The sequence below is a fragment of the Chanos chanos genome, chromosome 5 (genome assembly GCF_902362185.1).
Source record: "Chanos chanos chromosome 5, fChaCha1.1, whole genome shotgun sequence".
Classification (NCBI taxonomy): domain Eukaryota; kingdom Metazoa; phylum Chordata; class Actinopteri; order Gonorynchiformes; family Chanidae; genus Chanos; species Chanos chanos.
In genome coordinates this window covers 40,110,404-40,133,826 of record NC_044499.1, presented here as the reverse complement: position 1 = coordinate 40,133,826, position 23,423 = coordinate 40,110,404, and the positions used below count along the sequence as shown (strand labels likewise).

Here is a 23,423-nt window from a genome sequence, read left to right as displayed (position 1 = left end):
TCTCTCTCTCTCTCTCTCTCTCTCTCTCAAATAACGGTCCGTAAGAACTTCTGTTTCCTTCGTTTTTCCACCGATGTAAAAGGAGGATGTGGCAACCTGGTCAGCCTCTAATTAGTTTAGTCCAGCTTGAAGTTATACACCTTTGATGACATTTTCTTTACTTTTTCTACGTTTCTTGAATATGTTTCAGAAATTACTGTAGACAAAAAAGTCCACAATCATGGGTTGTATATTGCTAAGTTTATTTTCCCTATAATTTTACTGATGTTATTATTATTATTATTATTATTATTATTATTATTATTATTATGAGCCCTGCTCCTGTTCTGTTAGTGTTGCACTATTTAAAGCAATGCTGTTAATATCAACAACAAACATATCTTACCCTAGGTTCCTACCCTTTCTCAAAAAAGTGCTAGTGTGTGTGTGTGTGTGTATGAGAGAGAGAGAGAGAGAGAGAGAGAGAGAGAGCGCTCCCCCCCTGCTGAACTGGGAATGAAAATAGACAGTGAATCACTGGTCTTTAATGTGTAAGAGAAGCTTTAACAGCTTGATCCTTATCTAGGGTGATGCAGATTTAAATCCAGGGATGCAGGAGTAAAGTTGCATAACCTGTTCAGAATTCCATGACTAAGTGCTGTTAATGTTTCATAACAAAACTGATTTTTTTGGGCTTCGTTTTGTTTGACATTTTAGCAGTACCAACAAGACTTGAAAATCATTCTAGGATTGATTTTCAGTGGTGTTTGTGAGCCAGCCATGTCTCTTTTTTTCTTCGGGGTGAGAATGAGTTGTTTTTACACTTATGCATAATTGACAAGTTAAAATCTCTCAGTGCGACAGCATGAAAACGGCCTGAGATGCAAGAGGAACAGACCTGGTTGGCAGCAATGGCGGCGTCCCCCATGGCCCAGTCAAAAGCTTCAACTCTGATATCTTTTCTGTTTTTACAGCCTTTCTTCTTTTTATCTTGCCCTCTAGCCCTGTTTTTGATCATGTCTGTTTGTTTTAGTTCTGATTTTGGGTTTTTTTTTTCCCACATACTAATCACATAGCCAAAGTACTTTTAAATCCCCATCTGATTTAATGTATATTTACATTAAGAGTTTAGTTTGCTTTGTACCCGCATAGATTTTCCTCTCATTTTCTGTGGTTTCCTGAGCTGTCAATGAAGTATCAACTAGTGCATCTTTGTAAACACAAGAGATTAGTAAGTGAAGTAAGCTTTGAGATAGATAGGAATGGCTGATGAACAATATCTATGTGACCTCTCTTGACCTGCAAGATTGGAGCTAACCCAATGGCCATCTGTGCTGGCTTGGGATATTGGGAAAGTTTATTGGGTAGTCTGGTAGAGTCAAATGCATGAAAGGATTTAAGAATGAGACTTTCTTCTTCTCAATGAACAGATGAAGAGAGGATAGATCGGCTGATCTAATCTAGGAAACAAAATCTTTCAATGGAGATGAGTGAAACACCAAAGGCAGCCCAATATTCTGTGATCAGTTTAGTGATTGCGAAATAGTCTTTCAATATTTACAGCATTTGGAATATTTTACTGGAAGGGATGTAGTCCTCTTTGTATGAATCCAAACTAATCATGCATAGGACATAAACCACATTTTGGCGAAGCAAACACAATGTATACTTGACCATTAACTAAGAGTATAAATGTTGTTGATTTGAATGGAGACCAGGATCATAGCCAGTTCCCATTAGCTCCTGTGGTCCAGTAGCAGTGATTACACATACAGCATTTAGTCAAACACTAATTAAAATGTCTGCATACCCAGAGGTTATAATATACTTGGGTTAATGTTATGTAAACAGCCACGTATTACAAATATCTATCACAAAAAAGAGGCCTAAACTCCTATTGATAGATTGAGAGAGCCAAGAGTTCAGTTATAGTAGAAGGAAGCTGACCGTGGATCAGATGTAGATAGAGCTGGATCTACAGATAGGCACAGAGAAGAGTGTCAGAGCTGACAAACCGGCTCTAACTGATCTGAGGCAAGTGGTGTTATGTGAGCTGATGGACCAGAGGACGCAGACTCTCCAGTGACAGTGGCGAGACATAGGCACTCAGCATAATTACAGCTGGGGGGTCGAGAGGCTGAAAACAGGACCATGGCCGGGTTCAGGGGTAGATATGTGTGTGTGTGTGTGGGGGGGGGGGGGGGTTTGGGGCGGGGATGGAGCCGAGAGGGGCGCTGCGTATGCCTCACAGCCGACCGTAGAAAGAGATGGATGTGTAGAACAATGCAGCCTCATTAAAAATGAAACACAGGGAATAGAGTGCATCAGAGCTGTCAAAGAACACATTGGTCTTGCTTATACCTGCTAGTTCTTTCTTTCTTTCTTTCTTTCTTTCTTTCTTTCTTTCTCTGTTGAACCCTTTCTCACGCTTACATTCTCTTTTTCTTCCTAGTCCACCTGCTTTCCACTGCTTGTATCTCACCTCCTTGTCTCTCTCTTCCTTTCTCTGATCACTTAGCTTGCCTCTGCATCAGGTAAATGTTGTACTATCCATCACATTGCTGTTTGACCTTCTCCTTCCTTTAGTGCCTCAGCAAACTAAAAGGAGGAAGAAAATAAGGCAGCTAAAGAGAGAGAGAGAGAGCCAGAGCCAAGGGGGGAAGGAGAGGGGACCATCTGTTCCACTTGAGTAAGCATCTCCAAATAGTCTCACACAGAGAATCTGAGCAATTCAGTGGAAAAAAAGAGGAAAAAAGATATATCTTTCATTTACACTTACTGTACTGTTGTGTCACCAGAATAAATAAATAAATATTCTTAACCTCATAGATGTATTGCCTATCTATGCTTGTTTACCTATGCATACAAATGGAATCATTCCAGCTATTCCTACTGGGGAATTGAGGTAAGTTACTGCTGTTACTACTCACTCAACACCAATACCACCAGCAGTAAAACAAGGCGAGGAGCAAGAGCAAGACCAATAATGATGATGCCAGAGATGGTGATATTAATATGCCCATTGTATTTTTTCTTTCACTTGTTCTTTTTTGGTCGCTACAATGTAGAAATCCAAGTCACTGTGTGATTACCAAGAGCGTAGCCGATGTGAAATTTGAATGAGAACCTTTTGTTCATTCAGACTGCTGTGATTGAATCTGATGAGATGATATGATAACTTAACAGTCTCTTTGTCCTTTCTGCTGATTGTGTGCAGACAATACTCTCTCTCTCTCTCTCTCTCCCTCTCTCTCTCCCTCTCTCTCTCCCTCTCTCAGCTATGACTGTGGTGTGTTATAATCACAAACATAACCCTGAATGTGGAACAGTAAGAAATAGATGATTAATTAAATCAGAATTTCAATGGTATTTTCTGCTGAAGAGCTCTAGTCCTGAAGCTCTGAGAAGTGCATTTAAGTTTTAGGGCAAATATGAACTTTGTGTGTGTGTGTGTGTGTGTGTGTGTGTGTGTGTGTTGAGTGTGTTTGTGTGTACACACACGTGTATGTGTGTTTAAAGCCTTGTGTGAAAAAAAGTCTCCCTGCTTATCCTGCTTATACCTCTAATCCTTCACCAACAGTTTTTCATTTTAAGTCTCCGATTTTTTGATTAAGATGGAGTGGAGCACGCTGAGAGAATCTAGAGAGTCTAGAGAATTGGACAGGCTACTCTTGCACGAACGAGTTGTCGACAATGCTATACAAAAATTTATTTCCCTCCTCAGACCCTGTTCAGACATGTTCACAATCTCAATTAATGCATAATTGTGAAAAAAAAACCAAACAAAAAAAAGGGCAATAACAACAACAACAAAAAAAACACTTAAGCTTTATGACTTGTAACTGTCCCTTTTAAATACACACTGCAGGAAAACAAAAGATCATTTTCTCAAATTCCCTGAGAGGTGCTTCTTTCTGCATGCTGGAAAACGACTGAATCAGATGACACTCAATACCACTGTGAGGTGAAGAAAGCCTTGATAACAGCACAATCATTCCTTACCAATTCTCAGCACGGCACCAGTTATGAGTGAAATGAAATTTTTCACATTTTTCTATTTCCTACTACTAACAGAACAGCACTGTAGCACATTCACAAGGATGGAGCAAAGATCTCAGTAAGTAATACTGTAAAGGGATATGTTGTCTCTCTTATTGCAATGGCATAATCTTTGCTGCAAGCACTGGGAGTCAAATGAAATAAACTGGCATGGCACCAGCCTTACTCAGACTTGTCTGATAATTTAGATGTGTTTCCCTGGATGCACTGTGAGTGTGTGTGGATATATTGTCAAGAACATGGTCTGTGTGCATGCCATAATAGTAATATTGTCTGTGTATATGTGTGTAGATGTATTGCATTGTGTATCGGGATTTCCCTGCTTCTATGCCTCTCAGCAAAAACTAGTAGAGGACAGGTTCCTGTAGAGAGTGTGTATGCATGCGCGCGCGTGTGTGTGTGTGTGTGTGTTCATATCAACTGTATTTCATTGGCTGCATACCACAGGGGGGATGAAAAGTGGGAGTGGAGAGAGAGACAGAGAGAAACACCGGGAGAGAAAGGGTGAGAGACAGAGACAGAGAGAGAGAGGGAGAGAGAGAGAGAGAGAGAGAGAGAGAGAGAGAGAGAGAGAGGAGGGGTTGTGAGCTTGAGAAGATGCAACGGTTCAGCCTCAGTAGCTCCTCGACAGTAGAGCAAAGAAAGAGAGAGACAGCATAGAGGAAAGACAGGAGAGGGAGCAGACAACAAACTGGAGACGCCTGTCTGGTGGATTCTCTTGCTGTCTGGAGGTGAGTGTTGGTTTGGTGGTCTGACACTCTAACACTTGTCTCTCTCAGAAGGACAGAAAGAAAGAAAGAAAAAAGAAAGAAAGAAAGATTGAAAGAAAGAAAGAGAAAGAAAGAAAAAAAGAAAGAAAGAAAGAAAGAAAAAAAAGAAAGAAAGAAAAAAAGAAAGAAAGAAAGAAAGAATACTATACAACAACTGAACAGAATTTGAAAAACAGATGGCAGGAGGGTGATCCACCTACCTGGACTGCTTCTGATACCGAGGAGGACTCTGAGAAGTCTGGTACACCGAACAGAGAGTGGCAGAAATCGGGAAAATGAGACGGAACGTGGTGGAAGTCTTCTGAAGAGCGAGGGAAATATATCATCAACCTGTTCTTGTGTTTATTCGCTCAGTCAAGTGATCCAGAGTGACTGTGCGATTCATTAACACTAAAGCGGACTTAGAGTGATCCTGCACTTCTCAGCAGAGACCTGTCTACACTATCATTCCTGCTTTGGACCAAGGATCCAGATTCTCACCCGTTAAGAAGTTGGAAAAGAATGGAGTTTGCTCTATATGGGGGGGAGGTTGATCTGTTTTAGATGCTCCTCTCACCCCCCTACATCCTCTCCTCTTAGTCTAACTATTTCTGACCCACACACACACTCATCTTTCACTTCACCTAATGCCCCTTAACCCTCAACAACCCCATACTCCCCATATTGAGATGGACTGAGTGTTGTCAGGACTTGTTCCCACTTTGGGATGGAGTAAGCATTTTTACGGAGTTACCTGGGACTCTGGACGCTTGCCACCATGCCGGTGATGAAGGGGCTGCTGGCGCCCCAGAACACCTTCCTGGACACCATCGCCACACGATTCGATGGCACTCGTAAGTGAACAAGTATACCCACCTGCACCTAGACACTCCACTCCACCAGGCGTCTATTAGTAAACGACTACACCCGGTTCCATTTAGACACTACACTTAACAGTCTTTACTAGGCACAGGTACATGTCTACATCCACATACACTTGGACACAACGCTAACCTGACTCTGCTTGGCAACTATTAGTAAACAACAATAGCCTCTTACAGACTGACACTACACTAATCTGCCTTTACAAGCAATCCATTAGTAAACAATTAACTGTGTTCACCTACATTCAGAGATAGCACTAACCTACCTGTACCATGCCCCTATCAGTATACAACTATATCACCTACACGTAGACACAGCACTAACCTACCTGTACTATGCTCCTATCAGTATACAACTACATCACCTACACGTAGACACAACACTAACCTACCTGTACCATGCTTCTAAAAAAAACTGCACAGCAAGCTACCAGCTGAGACATATGTGATGCTTGTAAATATGAGGAATTCCATTTGAAAGTGATAATGCAGTGTGTAATTTTTGTTTCAGTGCTTTGTTAGTGGTGTATCAGAGCATACTGGTCATTAGATGTTATGACATTCCTGCCTCATTCAGCCTTATTCAAAGGAAAGAGAGATTAGTTACCTGGCCCTGTGGAGGAAAGGGTCATTAAATGTTGTATTATTATATCAAGCTGATATTGGATCTATTAGTCTCTTTGATGGTACCTCAGAGGTTAATCAGTCAGCGTATTCCATCACTAAACTGATTTTTTTTTTTTTTATATTCATATTTTAGTTATTTCTAGCTGCTTATGCAACATGAAATTTGCATAACTGCCCCTACTGCATCATCAATGCACTTTTTTACTGTAAAATCAGGACTGGCCTGTGGGTTGGCTCAAATTTCAAATAAATATGAATATCATGATTAAGAACATAAATAACATTTGTAAGAGAAAAAAACAATCAATATAACAACTTAGCTTTCAGTTCAGGCAGTGTGCTCCAGAGGTAAATGTTTGCTTTTTCTGTGTAAAATGTAAACGAACAATTCAAAATTTTGAAACACAATATGTTGATGAAAATTCTGACAGCAATTTTGCCAGTAAATGAGTGAAATTGAAGATGTTCTTTCTTTCTTTCTTTCTTTCTTTCTTTCTTTCTTCCTTTGCTCACTTATACTTTTCCTCTCTTTTGTTTTGCACAGCTACAAGGGCCCATGAGAGACTATGTAGCCTTTGTCTCTGTGTCAGGGGAGAGGTCTACGTGTGTGGGTGTGTGTGCGTGTGTATGTGTGTGTGTGTGTGTGTGTGTGCGTGCGTGCGTGAGTGTGTGTGTGTGCGCGTGTGTGTGTGCCCAAGAGCATATGTGAATGGGGTGTTTTCGTGGGGCCCATTTCCTTCATCTTTGAGTCACTTATTACAGTGGAGTCTTGATCTGCAGAGTCTTGCTGAGCTGAATCAGAGATTTGGCAAAAAAAAAAGGTTCACGTAAATCTGATCCTAAATTTACACACATCCTTCAAACAAGCAAATGGTTCTCCATCGTTTTATCACATGGGGGCTAGTCTTTAAGCATTGGCAGCCTTTTCAGAATCCCATTTTTACCCCGTGTAATATATTATATAAAACAACCTGTCAGCAGTGGTTACATAACAAACACAATACTGGCTTACTGATTAAATGTATCATACTAAATGAGGAAGGTGTATTTTATTCACATGACAGAAATGTCCCTGACTCTTTTCTTAACTGAAACCTATATGAATTGGTTTGCAGATCTGACGCATGGGTCCAGGATGTGTGTTGTACAGTCCTGGCTGTTAAAACATTTAGACCTAGATAATTTATTTATCTATTTTTAAAAAATAATGCCATTGCGTAAATCACTGAGTGAGAAAGAGCATTTTTACTAATAAACAACAAATATATATATACATACATATATATATATATATATATAACAGTGACTGAAATACTGTACATGGTCATGTGATTCTGGGGAATAGTACAGTTCCTCTCATATCCATAGTGGGCAAAAGCTAGGCAGTGTCATGTTAGCTGGACAAAAAACCCTCAGACACATCTGAACCACTGTTTCATGCACAGTTGTCATAACAAACAGACCAACGAACTGTGTCTCAATGTAATATATGCATTCAATTCATTTCTGAATGGTGTTCTAACATCTTCTTATCTCAGTCTGCAAGCTTTAAATGTGTATTTTCTATTGGGTAACATTCATTCTAATGTGAAATACCTCTGCATTAAACAATTACAGATTTAGTGGTCCATTACAATGGCAGAGTCTTCTCACTCTCAGTTAAGGGAACAACCTCCCTCAACGGATTTATGTACAAAAAACTATTAAAACATTGGAAGCCTGTTTGTTAATGTTGTGGATTTAATCGTGTATTCTAACGTCAGACATCCTGTTTGTATTAGACCGCTATTTTTGACTAAGATTTAATGCCCCTAAATACCAGACCTAAACACTTTACATGTAATTTCCAAGTAAGACTGTAGTTGTTCTTAACTGATTGTTTTAGAAAAAAAAATAAGGAGCTGTAAATAATCTTTGTAGTGGACTCTTTCAAAGTTTTTTTTTTCTTGAAAGCGTGACTTTTTTTAAAGCGCAAAAGGTGAGGAAAACTGGCTGCCATGTGCTGGTTCTCTCTCCTTCCCTCGGTCTCCTGCGCAGCGGCAAACATCCATGGCGAAGCAGAAGCTTCTGGGTGGCAGAGCGCCCAGCTCACCCGCGGCTCAAAATAGTTCCCCCTCGTTGCCCGGGAGACCATATCCCTCAGCGACAGTTGAAACATCGTCAGTAAAAAAGAATAAAGAGCCGTTTTTTAAAATACTTACAGCATCGTGATGCCATCTGATGAAACAATTTTTGTGTCACTTCGGCTAGCATTACGCACGCCATTGAATATAGCGAATCAGCGCGTTGTGGACTGAGAATTGTCGCTGAAGTCAAATACACGTGTTGGCAGATGTTATGTGCTTTGAGAGTCTGATAGTTGTGAGCTTGTAAGCGGCATTATACGTGTATTGTGAACTGCTGGAGGCCCTAGTCACTCAAGTTTTGAATGAACATATGTGACCTTTTAAGGAAATATAGCATGTAGCCTGAACCTCCCACAACCGACTTATGTGGCCTTGCCTGTGAGAAACCAGCATCTAAAATGTTTGCAGTGTGTTGTTCCTATAAGCAGATATTTTTATTTTTCATTTATTTATTTATTTTATATAGCAGACCAAATTGGCCAGTCTCTCATTAAGACTCAAAAACTCTTGCTGTGTGCCCCCTAAAAACATCTCCATGGCAACTCAGCATTAGTGCATCAGAGTCTCTGACAACTTGGTGGCCATCTTGTTCTTTTCCTCACCATTTAGTGATTTTTACTTTGTATTCTTTGTTTTTGTGAACTTACACATTAACTTCGGTTCTGTTACCCGGAGTCTATGTATCGCTGATAAGGTCTTGTAATTGGACAGGCAAGGTTTGGGCTTGGTGACCAATTAGATGTGTTCACTGAAGTTACATTTCTCTCTTGGTCAAACAACCCTTATTAGACCACTGATTCGTTAGGTGACTGTTGAATGTGATATCTGGTGGCATGTACACCCTTGACAGTTTGCAGAATGGTATGTTTCATAAGAAAGCAATCAGCCTGATGAGTTAGATTTGAAGTATAAAGATTCAAGATTCAACAGTTTTATTGTCCTGTGCACAGTAAAACAGGCAGTTACACTATACAATGAAATTCTTACTTTGCTAATCCTCCATTACCAACCCAGTATGAATAAAAGACAATATATAAATAAAAATCTTATAAGGAAGACAAGAGACAAAAAAACAAGAGAAATAAAGATTACTCAACGTGTATTGTGGTTTTAGGACTATTAAAATTCCATTGAATGAACAAGATTCTGAATCCGTGGATGATATGCATTTTTTTTTTACTATGTTTGAGCTTTCATACACTGGATAAAAGTAATAACCTGTCCAAAAAAATACATTCATATTGTTAAGCAGATAGTTAATTACGAGAGTATTCTGGAATTTGAATCAGCGCTTAGATGTTTCCATCCAGAATTTTGAACTCAGCAAGTGTGCATATAGTGTGTGGCTGTTGGGGATACGTTTGAATTAAATCTTAAGTATGTTGAAGCAGATTTTTTTACCTATACTGAAAATCCAGGAGTCCATTCCACATACTGGGTTTAACACTGGTTGAAGCATGTCTAAGCCGTTCAAACAACTGTTTCTTTTTGTCATGATGAGAGAGATGCTGAAGAGATGTCAAGTGAAGTGCAGAGGGAACAAGAAAGTGTAGGTAAAGAATTAACATACACACACATTCATGCTTTGTTCATTGAGCATTGAAACGGTTTTAATTGTTTAAACACACACACACACACACGTGCACGCACACGCACACACTCACACACACACACACACACACACACACACACACACACACACATACATACACACACACACACGAGCACATAAGCACTCACAGTGAGCAATGACTTAAAACAAAATGGGGCAATTTTTTTCTGAATTAAGGCTCAGTTATTTAAATGCTTGTCCATAATGGGGTTTTTTTGCCTGATATTCCTTGATGTGTTTGTGCACACTGTTACACTTAAATTTTTCCCTATGCACCATTTAACATATTTGCTGTTTTCAGAGGCTTAATTTTTTTTAGGTATTATCAATATCTTCATTTAAATTCTTCTGTTTTGTATTTTTCATTACTTTTTCTGTTTCTGTTTCTCACACAGATATAAGCTTATGTAAGATTTTGAATACAATTTTTATACTAAACTGTCCTGTTCTGCTATCATTATACCATGGTATAATGTAACTTGATTTGGTGTAAAATTGAAAATAATGAACAAAACAAGGTTTTGATAGTGAAAATCTGAATGAGATATGTTGGAAATGATCTGACCATCAGTCAACAGATTTTTCTTATATTTATAGTTTGGTCTATCATAATTAACCTAAAATATTATGAAAGATGTGGATGGTGTTGGTGTATTCTGTGTTGTTATATAAACAACAACAACATCATCAACAACAACAACACAAATTCAGTATTGGAGATTAACATGTGATGTGTTTCCATTAGAAAAATATGTCCTTTACACACACACACACACACACACACACACACACACATATCTTTTTGTAGAAAATAGTATCTGTTGCACCATATGACACATTTAGGATTTAGCTTAGAAAATTGTGAAAATACAAAAAAATTCAATTATCATATACTTTTCTGTGCACCCAAGGGGATGAGCATTACAACTATATAATTTTCATGTTTTGGATTTTTATTTTCTTAATTTTCATGCTATGTCAGCTGCCTTGATAACTGTCCCCTAAGACGCCATGAGACATGTAACATTTCTCATCTTATCTCAAAGTATTAAAAAGCCTAAAAAGCCAAGTTGCAAATGCAAAATCTGAACAAGCAAGTAGGGTGTAAAATCAAATGAGTGAAAATGAATAATGTGATGGGTGGGTGCTTTAGGGGTAGTCTTGGGTTTTGTTCAAGGCCTTGGAAGTCCTCTGCCAGAGAACAGGCTAAACTCACAGATAAAGTCCACCACAGACACCTGGCATCAGAGCCAGACAGTCCACCTGTTACCCCACACCAAGTTACACCCCCCCCCCCCCCCTTCACACCCCCAGGGATTTACTGTAGTGGGACTGGAGGCACCGTTTGTCACTGTGATGGTCTCACAGCTGTGGCTAGAGATAAGGCCAGTGTTCTTCAATGCTTACCCAGTTCCTTTCCCTCCCCATGTCAGGGTGGGGAGGAATAAAAGTTTGTTCCTCATTCGTCAGTTCACAGGAAGGCTAGGCTGATAGAAGGCATTGTATCAGACACACACACACACACACACACACACACACACACACACACACACTGACTATCCTTTCAAAGCACCGGCGCTTTAGCGCTGACCTCTGGCTCATCAGACAGGCTAGCGGCCGCCTGAGCTGTTCCTCACACACATTTTCACTCTAATGAAAGTGTCTTTTGAAGCCGATGATGAGACAGGAAAAACGGTCCAGTGGTCGCTTTTTTACCCCCCTCTCTCCACGTTATTTATTTAGTTGCTTATTTATTTATTTATTTTATTTTATTTGGACTGTGGCAGCCTTTTTCCATTCCTCTGGAGTAAATGCTGAGATTATACATTCGTTTACTCTTTTTATTTTCTTTATTCCTGTGTTTGTCCCCTTCACACACCCCAGCAGTACATCGTGCTAAGGCGCCTCTTTACCTGGTTGTTGTGGCGTGGCTAAACTCAAAGATGCGGAGAGATTAACAGCTAATCTGCCATGCTGCAATGAGGAGATACGATTCTATCGTACTTTGTATTTCGTGTGTATGTTGCTAATGTTCGCGAACTGCATGGGAGGTCTGAATGCAAACTGTGTGCAGTAAATTAAAGAGGTGTACTTAAAACGAGTCCAGCGCAAGAATTTGAATGGGTAATTTGTAAATGTGCAGTGTGTGTGTGTGTGTATCTGTGTGTGTGTGTGTGTGTATGTCCGTGTGTCTCTGTGTTAGTGTGAATAGAGAGTGCGGGATGGTTAGAAAATAATTACATGTCACAATGTTACATTCGCCAACAGAGAGGTGATATATATCAGCAGGTACGTTTTCCACCATGTGTAATCAGGTTGAATCACACACATACCACCGCAATCTCTTAGTCTCTCTTCTTCCCTAATATTCTCTATCCCTCTCTCTCTATCTCTTGCTCTCCCCCCCCCCACACACACACAATGGATCCAGTGATTTTATTGAAGATATTCTTTCTTTCTTTCTTTCTTTCTTTCTTTCTTTCTTTCTTTCTTTCTTTCTTTCTCTCTTTCTTTCTATCTTTCTTTTATTGATTGATTGACTATTTAATTGCTTAGTAGATTAGTAGATCTTTCCCAGACAAATTTAGCTTTCCCAAGTCAGGAACTGAGTGAACAAATGTGCTTGTTTGTAAGAAAGTTATTGCTACAGTGGTAACCCTTTTCAGAGTGTTTGTGCTGTTGTGTCTTTTCATGGCACTTGTATCTGGGTATGTTGGTGTCAGAAAGCAGTGAAAGTGCACAGTAAGGTAAAAGTGAAAATTGGTTCAGAGTGTTATTATTAAACTGTGATGTATGAGGATATGCTGCTGGCCCAGTTAAGAAACAGATATAGAGACAGGTGTATTCTGGGCTCAGTGACGGCACACATTGCACTAGACACACACATACACACACACACACACATTCAAGCTGGTGCTGAGGAAAACTGCTATGACAGTGAATGTCGAACCAATTACAGTGTAGATCAGTTATGTAAGGGACACTGTCATATGGGGGAAAGAAAATGATGTGTGATTGCTATTTCTTCTCCAATTCCAGTAATTTACAAAATATTACTGGCTTCAAGAACACTACAACACTTAGCTGTTCTTTTAGGTGCTGCCATTTCTAAAATGTTGATGTGTGGTTGGTGTGTGTGTGTGTGTCTGTATCAGCTGAAAGATGTTGACTAGCAGCTGCGCTCCCTTCATTAATGCAGTTAAATGCTGTATTAAAACTGACTATCAGGCTCCTGGCTGCCGAGCAGTGACTGAAAAAAGTAACTAAAGAAAGCATGGCCGTATGACTGTCACTGGCTGTTGTCAGGGCAATAGTCTTAGCTGCGAGGCTTTTTTCTCCTAATTCCTAAGTGACTGTTTGTTGCTATTCGATACACACTTCAGGAGGCTGACAACAGTAGCAAATCCCTTCTGGATTACTACTCTTCAGGAGACAAGCAATTATATATAATGTGCGTGTATCTGTGTGTGTGTGTGTGAGAGAGAGAGAGAGAGAGAGAGAGAGAAAGAAAGAGAGGGTGATTTTCTGTCCTGTCTTTGTGCATTTTCTCTGTAGTGAAAGAGTTCCCTTTGAGATTTAATTGTCCATCTGTTTTCTCTCACTTTCAGCGGCATCTGTGTGTATGTGAGAGTGAGGAGAATGAAAGGAACAAAAAGAAAAAGAAAAAGAAAGATGGTGTATCTAATTTTGCAATCCTTGGTAACATCAAATGCAACGCTCTTTATGTAATTTAGTGAACACAAAGCAATCAGTTGTTTTTTTAAACGTTTCACCATTTCCATCAAAGTTGAACCACCTGAGAACTGGGCTCTTCAGCAGCATTGCTGTAAGATACTTATGTTTCACTGGGTCGATGCAGAACTAAGCTTGGCTGCTAACATTGCAATTCACATGATGTCCAGTTTAGTCTTTCAGAGTGAAGTCACTTTCCCCAAGGCCCGCAATGCACAGTGTGAACCCGAACAAGACACGTTTCAGTGGTTGGCAAAACAATGTGGATTCCCTAGAGCTGAATGTTTGAGAGAGAAAGAGAGAGAGAGAGAGAGAGAGAGAGAGAGAGAGAGAGAGAGAACGAGAGGAAGAGAGAGAGATAGAGAGAGAGTGAGAGATTTGAGGGAGTGTTTGTGTTTAACTGTTACTCTTTACTCAGTAAATTGTATGCACGTAATGTCCGGTCCATTTTAAACGTGAATATGGCAGCAGAAAATTGAAGATAGACTAATGTTAAAGAGCAGTCCAGTCACAGAGTGTGGGCTCTGTCCATGGTCCTGAACCCATGGCACTCGCAGTCTTTAGCAGACATTTCTCCAAAAAAAAGGTCTCAGCACGAGTGCATATACAGCACATAATAATCTAATGATGGCTAAATTTCAAAAACAGTGAAATAACATGTCAACATGTGTACATTACATCCTTTTTCATGTATTGGCTATTGACACATGCTGTGTGTTTGCAGTCACTGAATTCTGAGTTAATCTAATAATAATAATAATAATAATAATAATAATTACAGACAGGATCTTTTGTCATGTACACACGAGTAATCATATACGAGTCTTAATCTGTGTAACCCACTTCTATTAATACCACTTCCTCTTTGTGTCTTTTTTTTTTTCTCACCCTGGGTGACTACAGACAGCAACTTCCTTCTGGGGAATGCGCAGGGTCACCGCGGTTACCCAATAGTGTACTGCTCAGATGGGTTCTGTGAGCTGACGGGCTTTGCGAGGACCGAGGTCATGCAGAAAAACTGTAGCTGTCGTTTCCTCTACGGAGCAGGCACCAGTGAGCATGTGGCTCAGGGCATGCAGAAAGCTCTGGAAGGACGGGAGGAGTACCAGGCTGAAGTCCAGTTTTACAAGAAGGATGGTAATAATGCAACCATGAACCAAACAGAATCACCACAAACTATTACCATTCATCTTTTCTTCAAGCATCATCATTTCTCAACCTGCTATTAGTGATCGTTTCATTAAATATTATTCCTGTTTATGCACAGAGTAGTGCAGGTAACTGCTGATTGCCTGAAAACAGAGGTTTATATATATAATTTTTTTTTTACCAGATTAAGGTAGAGTGAGAGACAAGCTGTGTGATGAGTTTGAGACACAGACTCTGATTAGGCATAAGCATTTACCTCTTCAAAGGATTAAAATCTAAGTTCCAATCCACATACATGTGTGTCCTTTTACCTCTCATGCATGGAGATGAATGGAATATTAATAAGGCTTCTTAACCCACTTTTTCATACTCCTTGTCAACGGATTTGACGAATGGACTTAGTAATGAGATGGAGCAAAGACAGTAAGAGAGAGAGAGAGAGAGAGAGTGAGAAAGAGAGAGAGAGAGAGTGAGAGAGAGAGAGAAAGAGGCATGCGTCCATGCTGTGTTGGTTCTCATACAGGCTTATGGCCTCTGAGTACCTTTGACTCTTAGACTGTTGTCAGACTGAGCTGGGGTTTGATGAGGGTAGGCACAGGGAGTTTTCCCCGTCCACGGCTGAAAAACACAGCTTTATTACAATACACATCATGTCTCTGTCTCATTAGGGTCACATCTTGATGCTGTCATCTGTCAGAATGATGACCAGAACCACAAGTCTGTCAATCTCAGTCCCACCCCTGACGAGTCAAAAGTCAAATTTATCACGACATGTTGACGCAGTTATTTAACGATGTCACATCAACACCATGAATTAATGATGGAAATGATGGGCTATTTTGAATGTGAAAAAGACATGGAAAGATTATAACGCATTTATTATTATTATTATTATTATTATTATTATTATTATTATTATTATTATTAAGCATTTTGTAGTTCCCGACTCATGTCAAATCATCTGTTTATTGCAGAAAACTGTTGTTATTCTGTATTAAGAATTAATCAAGAGTGCTGGATTAGTGATTTCTGTTGACGCATAATTCTAGCCTATGGCATATGTCTGAGTGTGTGCTTCCGTGTATGTGTGTGTTTCCAAAGAAGAGGTAGGCTATATTGCTCGAAGAAAGCGGAGAGTGCAGACGGTCCAACACAACACTCATTGTCAGTGTAGAAGCATTATCATTATATCACCTGATTCTCTTACATTTTAATGAAAGTACAGACTCCCACTGGCATATTGTTGTTGTTTTTTTGTTGTTGTTGGTGGTGGTGGTGCTATTCTTTTTTAATGAACAGTCCCAGACTGCTGGATATGTTTTGTGCTAGATTTGCATGAAATTCCAGGATACCGAGGAGAGATTAAAAAAAAAAAAAAGAAAAGAGAAGAAAAGAAAAACATTGAAAGCTCCATCAAATGGCCTAACCTCCCAACCTCTAACTTTTGCTTTTTTGCCTGGTTGCTCACACCAGTGTTTCAAAGGGTTTCTATGATATTGCAGTGAAACATCCCACAACCAATAGCACTAGGAGAAAAAAATAAGAAAAAAATCGGTTATATCTTTCTAATCATGAATCATCATCAATCTTCACAGATATTTATGGACATAATATTACATGATTTTTGCTGAAATAAGTTTGATGTCATCTTTGTGTTTAACAATGGAAACTGATACGACTGAATACCCGTTGAAGAATATGTACTGTTGAATAATAGTGATTCACATTTAGAGCCTATAGCCTGTATTCTTGAGCAGCATAATGAAGCTGTTTGAACTGTGTGTTACCCACACACAGTATTCAGTGTGTGATCTCAGTGTGTCCTGTTGCTTTCAGGGACCTCCTTCTGGTGCCTGCTGGACATAGTGCCCATAAAGAATGAGAAAGGGGAGATGGTGCTGTTTTTGTTCTCCTTCAAAGACATCACAGATACACACGCCAAAGGCAACCACAGCAGCAAAATAGACGGTACAGTTCCCCACACTCACCTAAACACCCACAGTTACTAAGAATTCCTTCTCTTTGTGTTGCTCTAAGCCTAAGAACATGTCGGAGAGGTAAATGATCTCAAGCATAAAATCTAATGAATTGAATTGATTAGGTTACTTATTTAGTAGTTCTCTGTGTAGCCCACAGTTAAGCACGTTTGAATGTAATAAATGATATATTCTCTTTGTATGGTTATATTGTAATAAAATGTCATTGTAAGTCATGGTGACATAATATTGATGGTATTTTTAGAGGACAAGCGGCACAGCAGAAAAAGTAGCAGTTCCCATCTGAGCGAGGCCAGGAAGCGTGGGCGAACCATGCTTTACCAGCTCACCAGCCAGTTCTCCCGCGGTGGCAAGAGAGAGGTCAACCTCAGCAGTGTGAGTAACCCAGCAACACTCTGAACTCCCAGTCAGATACACAGTATGCCTGATATTCAATAAATTCCGTCACAGTATATGGAGTTCCACTCTCAGCATGGTGGATTCTCTCAGGCATGATTTAACACTCTCTTATATTCAACACTGGTGACTGTATTTTAATTTACCATGAAGAAAAGAAAAGAAATTATTTGTGAGTGCTTTGTTTACTGAGAAACATATTCCTTTTCTAACAAGCTTACAAAATTTGTTGTGTTTGTCACCACAACATTCCCAGTGAGCTAACTCACTGATTCTCTGTGATACCCTACATTGTGACCATGGAATACTCTAGGACTAGTTACTGTTTGCTTTTTTTTAAATGAGTAATATCCACCTTTTGCAACTAATATGTTAGATTACTGACGAAACAATGATCTTTAAACAACATCAACATTGGTATTTTTAATATTCCTAGCTGGTTTGGAATCTGTTGTCCAGAATGGTTCAGAATGTGCTTGTATGTCAAAAATCTATCTCTCCAGATTTATATTCTTACTTGCTATGATATTACAAAGGCTTGCGGGATTTGACAACAAACAATCCTCAGATCTTGGGAAATCATACTGTGAATGAAAACATCAGCAATGAGATTGTGTAGACCAAATTATGGTCATTTAACACAACAGAGAATAAACAACATTACTTCATTTACTGGATAATGAAATTACGCTAGTGCAACTGGATTACAGAACCCTTTAAATCAACTTCTTACTTATTTCTCTTCAACATTAAAGGAATACATTACTGTACAAAAAAAAAAAAGAAAAAAAGAAGGAGAAAAAATTGACTACAATCAGCTGAGAGAGCAAAATGTAAATTTTTTTAAATTTTTTTTACATGTGTTTGTATTTGACTCATGCTGAATATAATGAGGTTGAAACTGTTTTTAGTCAAGTTCTGTTTTAAAGCGAAAGCTCAGTGGAAACACCATAATTAAACAGTAATCTAATTAGATGGGATTACTATCGCTGGAAATTCTCTGACCGACAATTTTACTTTCTAAGTCCAAGCTTTGAGCTGGTGTAGAGGTTACTGTAATGGAAACAGTTGCCGGGAGACATGAAGCAGTTGCTATGGCACTGGGGTGAGGGCAATGGCTAAGTGCCATTTTTGGGGAGAGCAGAAAGCCTCTAACATGGCTCTGTGTAGTGCATTCCCGTAAGGCATCAATTTGCACAGAGACAGCGGTGAATTAGCAGCAGTCGCTAAAGATGCATCTAAAATTTTACATTTATTCATTTCTAACATAAAACCTTTTTGATACATTGTAGATCTGATTTGAATTCACCGAGTGTGATCACATTTACACAAGCAAAACCCAGTGACACTATCACTAACTGGTGAAGGTACTTGTTATATATCAATTATTGTTCATGATATCGCTCTACATATATAAACAATGTTAACATATGCATATGCATGCTCTCGTCAGTAGACTGGCACCATGGGCACAAATGAAAATATGACTTTGTCTCATTTTACTTTGATATTGATCTTTTGGTCATATATAACATTTGGTTTTGTAAGCTGTCTCAGAAACCATCCCTATAGGAGATGACACAAAGTTCAGAGTGCACAGACTGGTAGAAGCTTGAGAATGACGGGGTCAAGTTGTCTAAACATCCTGTACACATTTTAAATGACTAGAACAGTTTTTTACAGTTGAATATTTGGTATCTAAGACAACAGTGTTTGCATGGGGTATAGCTGCTAGACCATTGGATCCCTTTCCTTTAGTAGCAAAACCCTTGAATGATTGATACTGACCTTTGATACAAGAGGTGTTTAGACGGGGTGATGGGGATTTTTTAATTGTATGCCGCCTACCTGATATGCCCCTTCTTGTCACTTGCTGCTCTTGAACCACACCTTTAGGCTAGGCAGGGGAGCATTGGGCTCTCTCCAGCCCGGCACACCTGCTCCCTCCTTGGGCTAGGCTAGGTGCACCGCCCCCTCGTCTGGCTGCTTCCCCCGGTCACACTTCCGATCCCACCTGCAAACAGATGGTCCTGTTTGCAACATAGCTTCTCACTTACCACAGTTACTTCCTTTCTGCTCGAAATGCCAGTGATCACATAAACTTACATTGCATAACACTACTGCCATAACGGGCTTTTTTTTAAATGTCTTTTAAAACATTAGAAAGCCTGTCCTTTAGAACACCAGTGAATAAATATCACAGTCTCTAGATATGAGACCCTACTGAGCCTTACATCTGTTACAATGTTGGCAGAAAAATCAGTTCTCCTTCAGAATATCACACAGCTGCACAAAACCGTCCCTCGCTCACTGTTTCATGCTGTAACGGCTTTCTGTAGAGACTCTCAAACCATATGCCTTCCCCTGAAATTATAAGCCAGTCAGACCGGACCAAACCCTAAGCTGCAAAATGCCACCTTTTACGTTTTCACACATGCAAAACAAGCTCAGATTACTACTCATTACTACAGCATGTACCACACATCGGACTGCTCGTAACTGCCTCCATCACACATTAAAAAGAGGCCATATGTCCAGTAACACGTTCAGAAAATACACTCTCTAAACATACACTCTTGCCACATGAAAACTCTATATTTGTAGTGAGTTTTGAGATGAGCCATGTGGTGTCGTTGAGAGTAAAGTTCTGTCTCCTTATGAGATCATTACTGTGACAGTTAACAGAAATGTACTAATGAGTCCCATTAGGCAAAACGCTTTGCTTTTGTAAGTGTCAGTGGAACTGTACGCTGTTTGACCCACAGAAACGCGAAGCGTTCATGTCATGCTTAACGTGACACTTGATGTGTGAAGTTGGACCACACTTAGAAAATCTGTCAATAAATAAGAAAGACGAGATAGAGAGAGAACAGGCAATGGGAAAATGGAAGAGCATTGAAGAGTAAGCAAGAAAGACACACAGTTGTGCAATACTTTCCGTATCTTGGAAAGCCTCTATTTAGATTGTGCTGTGGGAGCTGCTTTCATGCTGACATTCAGAATAATAATATTAAGAAGCCCACTGTGAATGTGTGAACGTGTGCTGTGTGTCGGAAAGGGAACGAAAGATTTAGAGTCTGTGTGTGCATCCGTGTGTGTTTCTTTTCAGAAAACACTACACAGAAAGTGAACTGCGACAATAGCTTGACTGAAATCCATTTTAAGGCTTTATGTCTCCAGAGGGCAGGTACCTCCATCCATCCATCCAACCCTGATATTCTCTGCAGGCAGTGCACAGGGAGAGTGACAAAGAGCCCTATTACTTTATTACGCTCCTATTTCTCCCTGCGCCACACCGCCCGCAGTCCTGATCTGTCACAAAGCTCATTCCCAAAGCCCTGCGGCCCTATTTTCCCTGACTAAGACCTCAGTCTGCGAATCAAACACTCTCATTTTAGATTTATGCTGTGCTTTTGGAGACTTCACCTCACTTATATTCATTCATACACACTCTCTCACTCCCTCACTCTCTCACTCCCTCACTCACTCTCTCACTCACTCCCTCACACACTCACTCACTCACTCCCTCCCTCACTCACTCACTCACTCACTCCCTCCCTCCCTCCCTCCCTCCCTCCCTCACTCTCTCTCTCATTCACTCACTCACTCCCTCCCTCACTCACTCTCTCACTCACTCCCTCACTCACTCCCTCCCTAACTCACTCACTCGCTCACTCACTCTCTCTCTCATTCACTTACTCACTCCCTCACTTCCTCCCTCACTCACTCACTCACTCACTCACTCTCTCTCATTCACTTACTCACTCCCTCACTCCCTCCCTCCCTCACTCACTCACTCTCTCACTCACTCCCTCCCTCCCTCACTCACTCACTCACTCACTCACTCACTCACTCACTCACTCTCTCACTCGATCACTCACTCACTCCCTCCCTCACTCACTCACTCACTCACTCCCTTGCTCCCTCCCTTCCTCCGTCCCTCCTTCTCTCATTCACTCTCTCTCTCACTCACTCATTCAATCACTCCCTCACTCATTCCTTCACTTCCTCACTCTCTCCCTCACTCACTCACTCACTCACTCACTCATTCACTCACTCACTCACTCACTCACTCCTCTCTCTCTCATATTAGTTTCATACATTCTATAGATGGTTTTTTGATTGAAGTTTGATTTTATTGAGTAACCACCAAAGTAGTCAGAGCATTCATCAGAAATCCAGAATCAGTGCAAGACAAATATGAGAACAAATATCAAAAAGTGACTCATAGTGTGACTGTCAATGCTAACAAAGACCGAAAAAGAAATTACGCTGTGGCTTATTAGAGCAAAAATTAAATCTTTCAGCCGGAAAAAGCTACCACCCTCCCTCTCTTTCCCTCCCTCTCTCTCTCTCTCTCTCTCTCTCTCTCTCTCTCTCGCTCTTCCTCCTCCCCATGGTAGTATGTAGTGTGTAGATTGATGGCAGACCCTGTTTAGAGACCAACAGCAGATGTTAAGTGCCGTCTCACGCTCCGGGTCACCATCAAAGTCACTCTCACCTCCAGTGGATCCGGTGTAAATCACTCCTGCAAGAACACCTGGTGTATGCAATTGACTCTTAGTTGTTACATGCTGATTCTTAAGTATGTCCCCCTCTGAAAATACGAACCATTAAACGTTTCACTTCACGAACCAGACCAAAATGCCATCTTTCATGCTTTCAGACATACAAAACAACCGCAGATTCTTACACATCCTGTACTACACCACATACTACACATCAAACTGTGATAAAAATATATTAACATCCAGGGAGAGACTTACTGTGGTTTGTCTATGCGGGTGTCTTTTTGTTTGACGTAAGTGTGTGGCAGCGAGACAGGTGTGAGGGAGTGAGTTACTGTGATTTTGTAAGGGATGGTACGTACCTGGGTGTAAACGGGTAAATGAAAAATTTACAAAGGAATCACAGAACAATTATGGATCTGGTTATTTGTGCGCAGTACGTTTTTTTTAACACATCGTGGTGGAAGATAAGAGAAGAGAGAAAACAAGACAGAGAGGGAAAAACACACACAGATAATACTCTTCATCCTTCAGGGAAAGAGATCTCTGTGTAAGTGTTTCCATGGGGTTTTTTTTTTTTTTTGACAAGTGTCATTGGGTGAAATTACTCTGCAGATCTCCCAAGCCTAAGAGACAGCTTACTCTAATCTCTGCTCACTTAAAGCTACACGGTATTTACATTCATGAAACTGGTTCTATGCCGCGGCCATGGGATTTACATGAATCATGCCCATGCCGCACAGAGAGAGCGTGAGAGAGATGGGGTTGGGGGGTGGGGTCTGCTCCTGAGTGGTGAGACTGATTCAGACCATTTTTTCTACTCAGATACCCATTACAGAAACAGAGATGTTTTTTTTTTCTTGGCATCAGCTCATGGACACATCTGTTTTTTTTTAGCAGCAGGTTTTTTGGTGTAATTAATGGTGAAAAGAAAGTGAAGAGACAGGGGAGAGAGAGAGAGAGAGAGAATGCACGTAGAACAGACAAATTTTCTCCAATATCCAAATGGAGCTGTGGATAAAGCTATTGAATTTTGACAGTGCTTTTATATGCAAGAAAAAAAAAGGGGGGGGGAGGGGAGGTAACTAAAATGCTGTTAGTATAATAACAGAAGATTTTGTGTGGTGGTTTAATATTAGTAGACAGATGTTTCTTGCAGTGAGGAGATCTGGATTGGGTTTAACTGGGTCTTTAAAGCTCATCGTATCTCTTTTCATGAATTGCACACCTGCTATACGAGTGCCTTAAGAAAATCCAGGCTGTCTTTGAATCCTTTTGCTTTGCATCACAGGCTCTGGGTATGTTTAATAACCAAACTGCTGATGACAACGGCTGATGAGAGCTAATATCACGACAGATGAAATCTGTCCTGCAATTCTTTATGCCTGACTTTCAAACACTGTTTTTTTAACGTTGCATTAAAGCCAAGTCTACCTGATACACAGTCTTTATATGTCATTCTCTGATGTCCTGTCTGTTGTCCTGTCTGGTGCATTTTTTTGTCGAATTTTTAATAATCTGGACCAAAGAGCCAATATTACTGAAACATTCTAAATCTGGATTTTTGGGTATTATACAAACTGATTCATCAGATCTGTACGATTT

General features: G+C 40.1%; 1 protein-coding gene across 1 annotated transcript in view; it reads left to right on the top strand.

Moving 5' to 3' along the window:
- The first annotated feature begins 5,565 nt into the window (after positions 1 to 5,565).
- kcnh4b (potassium voltage-gated channel, subfamily H (eag-related), member 4b) overlaps positions 5,566 to 23,423 on the top strand; it is a 31,078-nt gene continuing 13,220 nt past the window's right edge. The window contains exons 1-4 of the mRNA XM_030773602.1: positions 5,566 to 5,641; positions 14,672 to 14,905; positions 16,754 to 16,885; positions 17,159 to 17,289. Coding sequence (XP_030629462.1) covers positions 5,566 to 5,641; positions 14,672 to 14,905; positions 16,754 to 16,885; positions 17,159 to 17,289 — 573 coding nt within the window. The remainder of the gene's footprint in view (positions 5,642 to 14,671; positions 14,906 to 16,753; positions 16,886 to 17,158; positions 17,290 to 23,423) is intronic.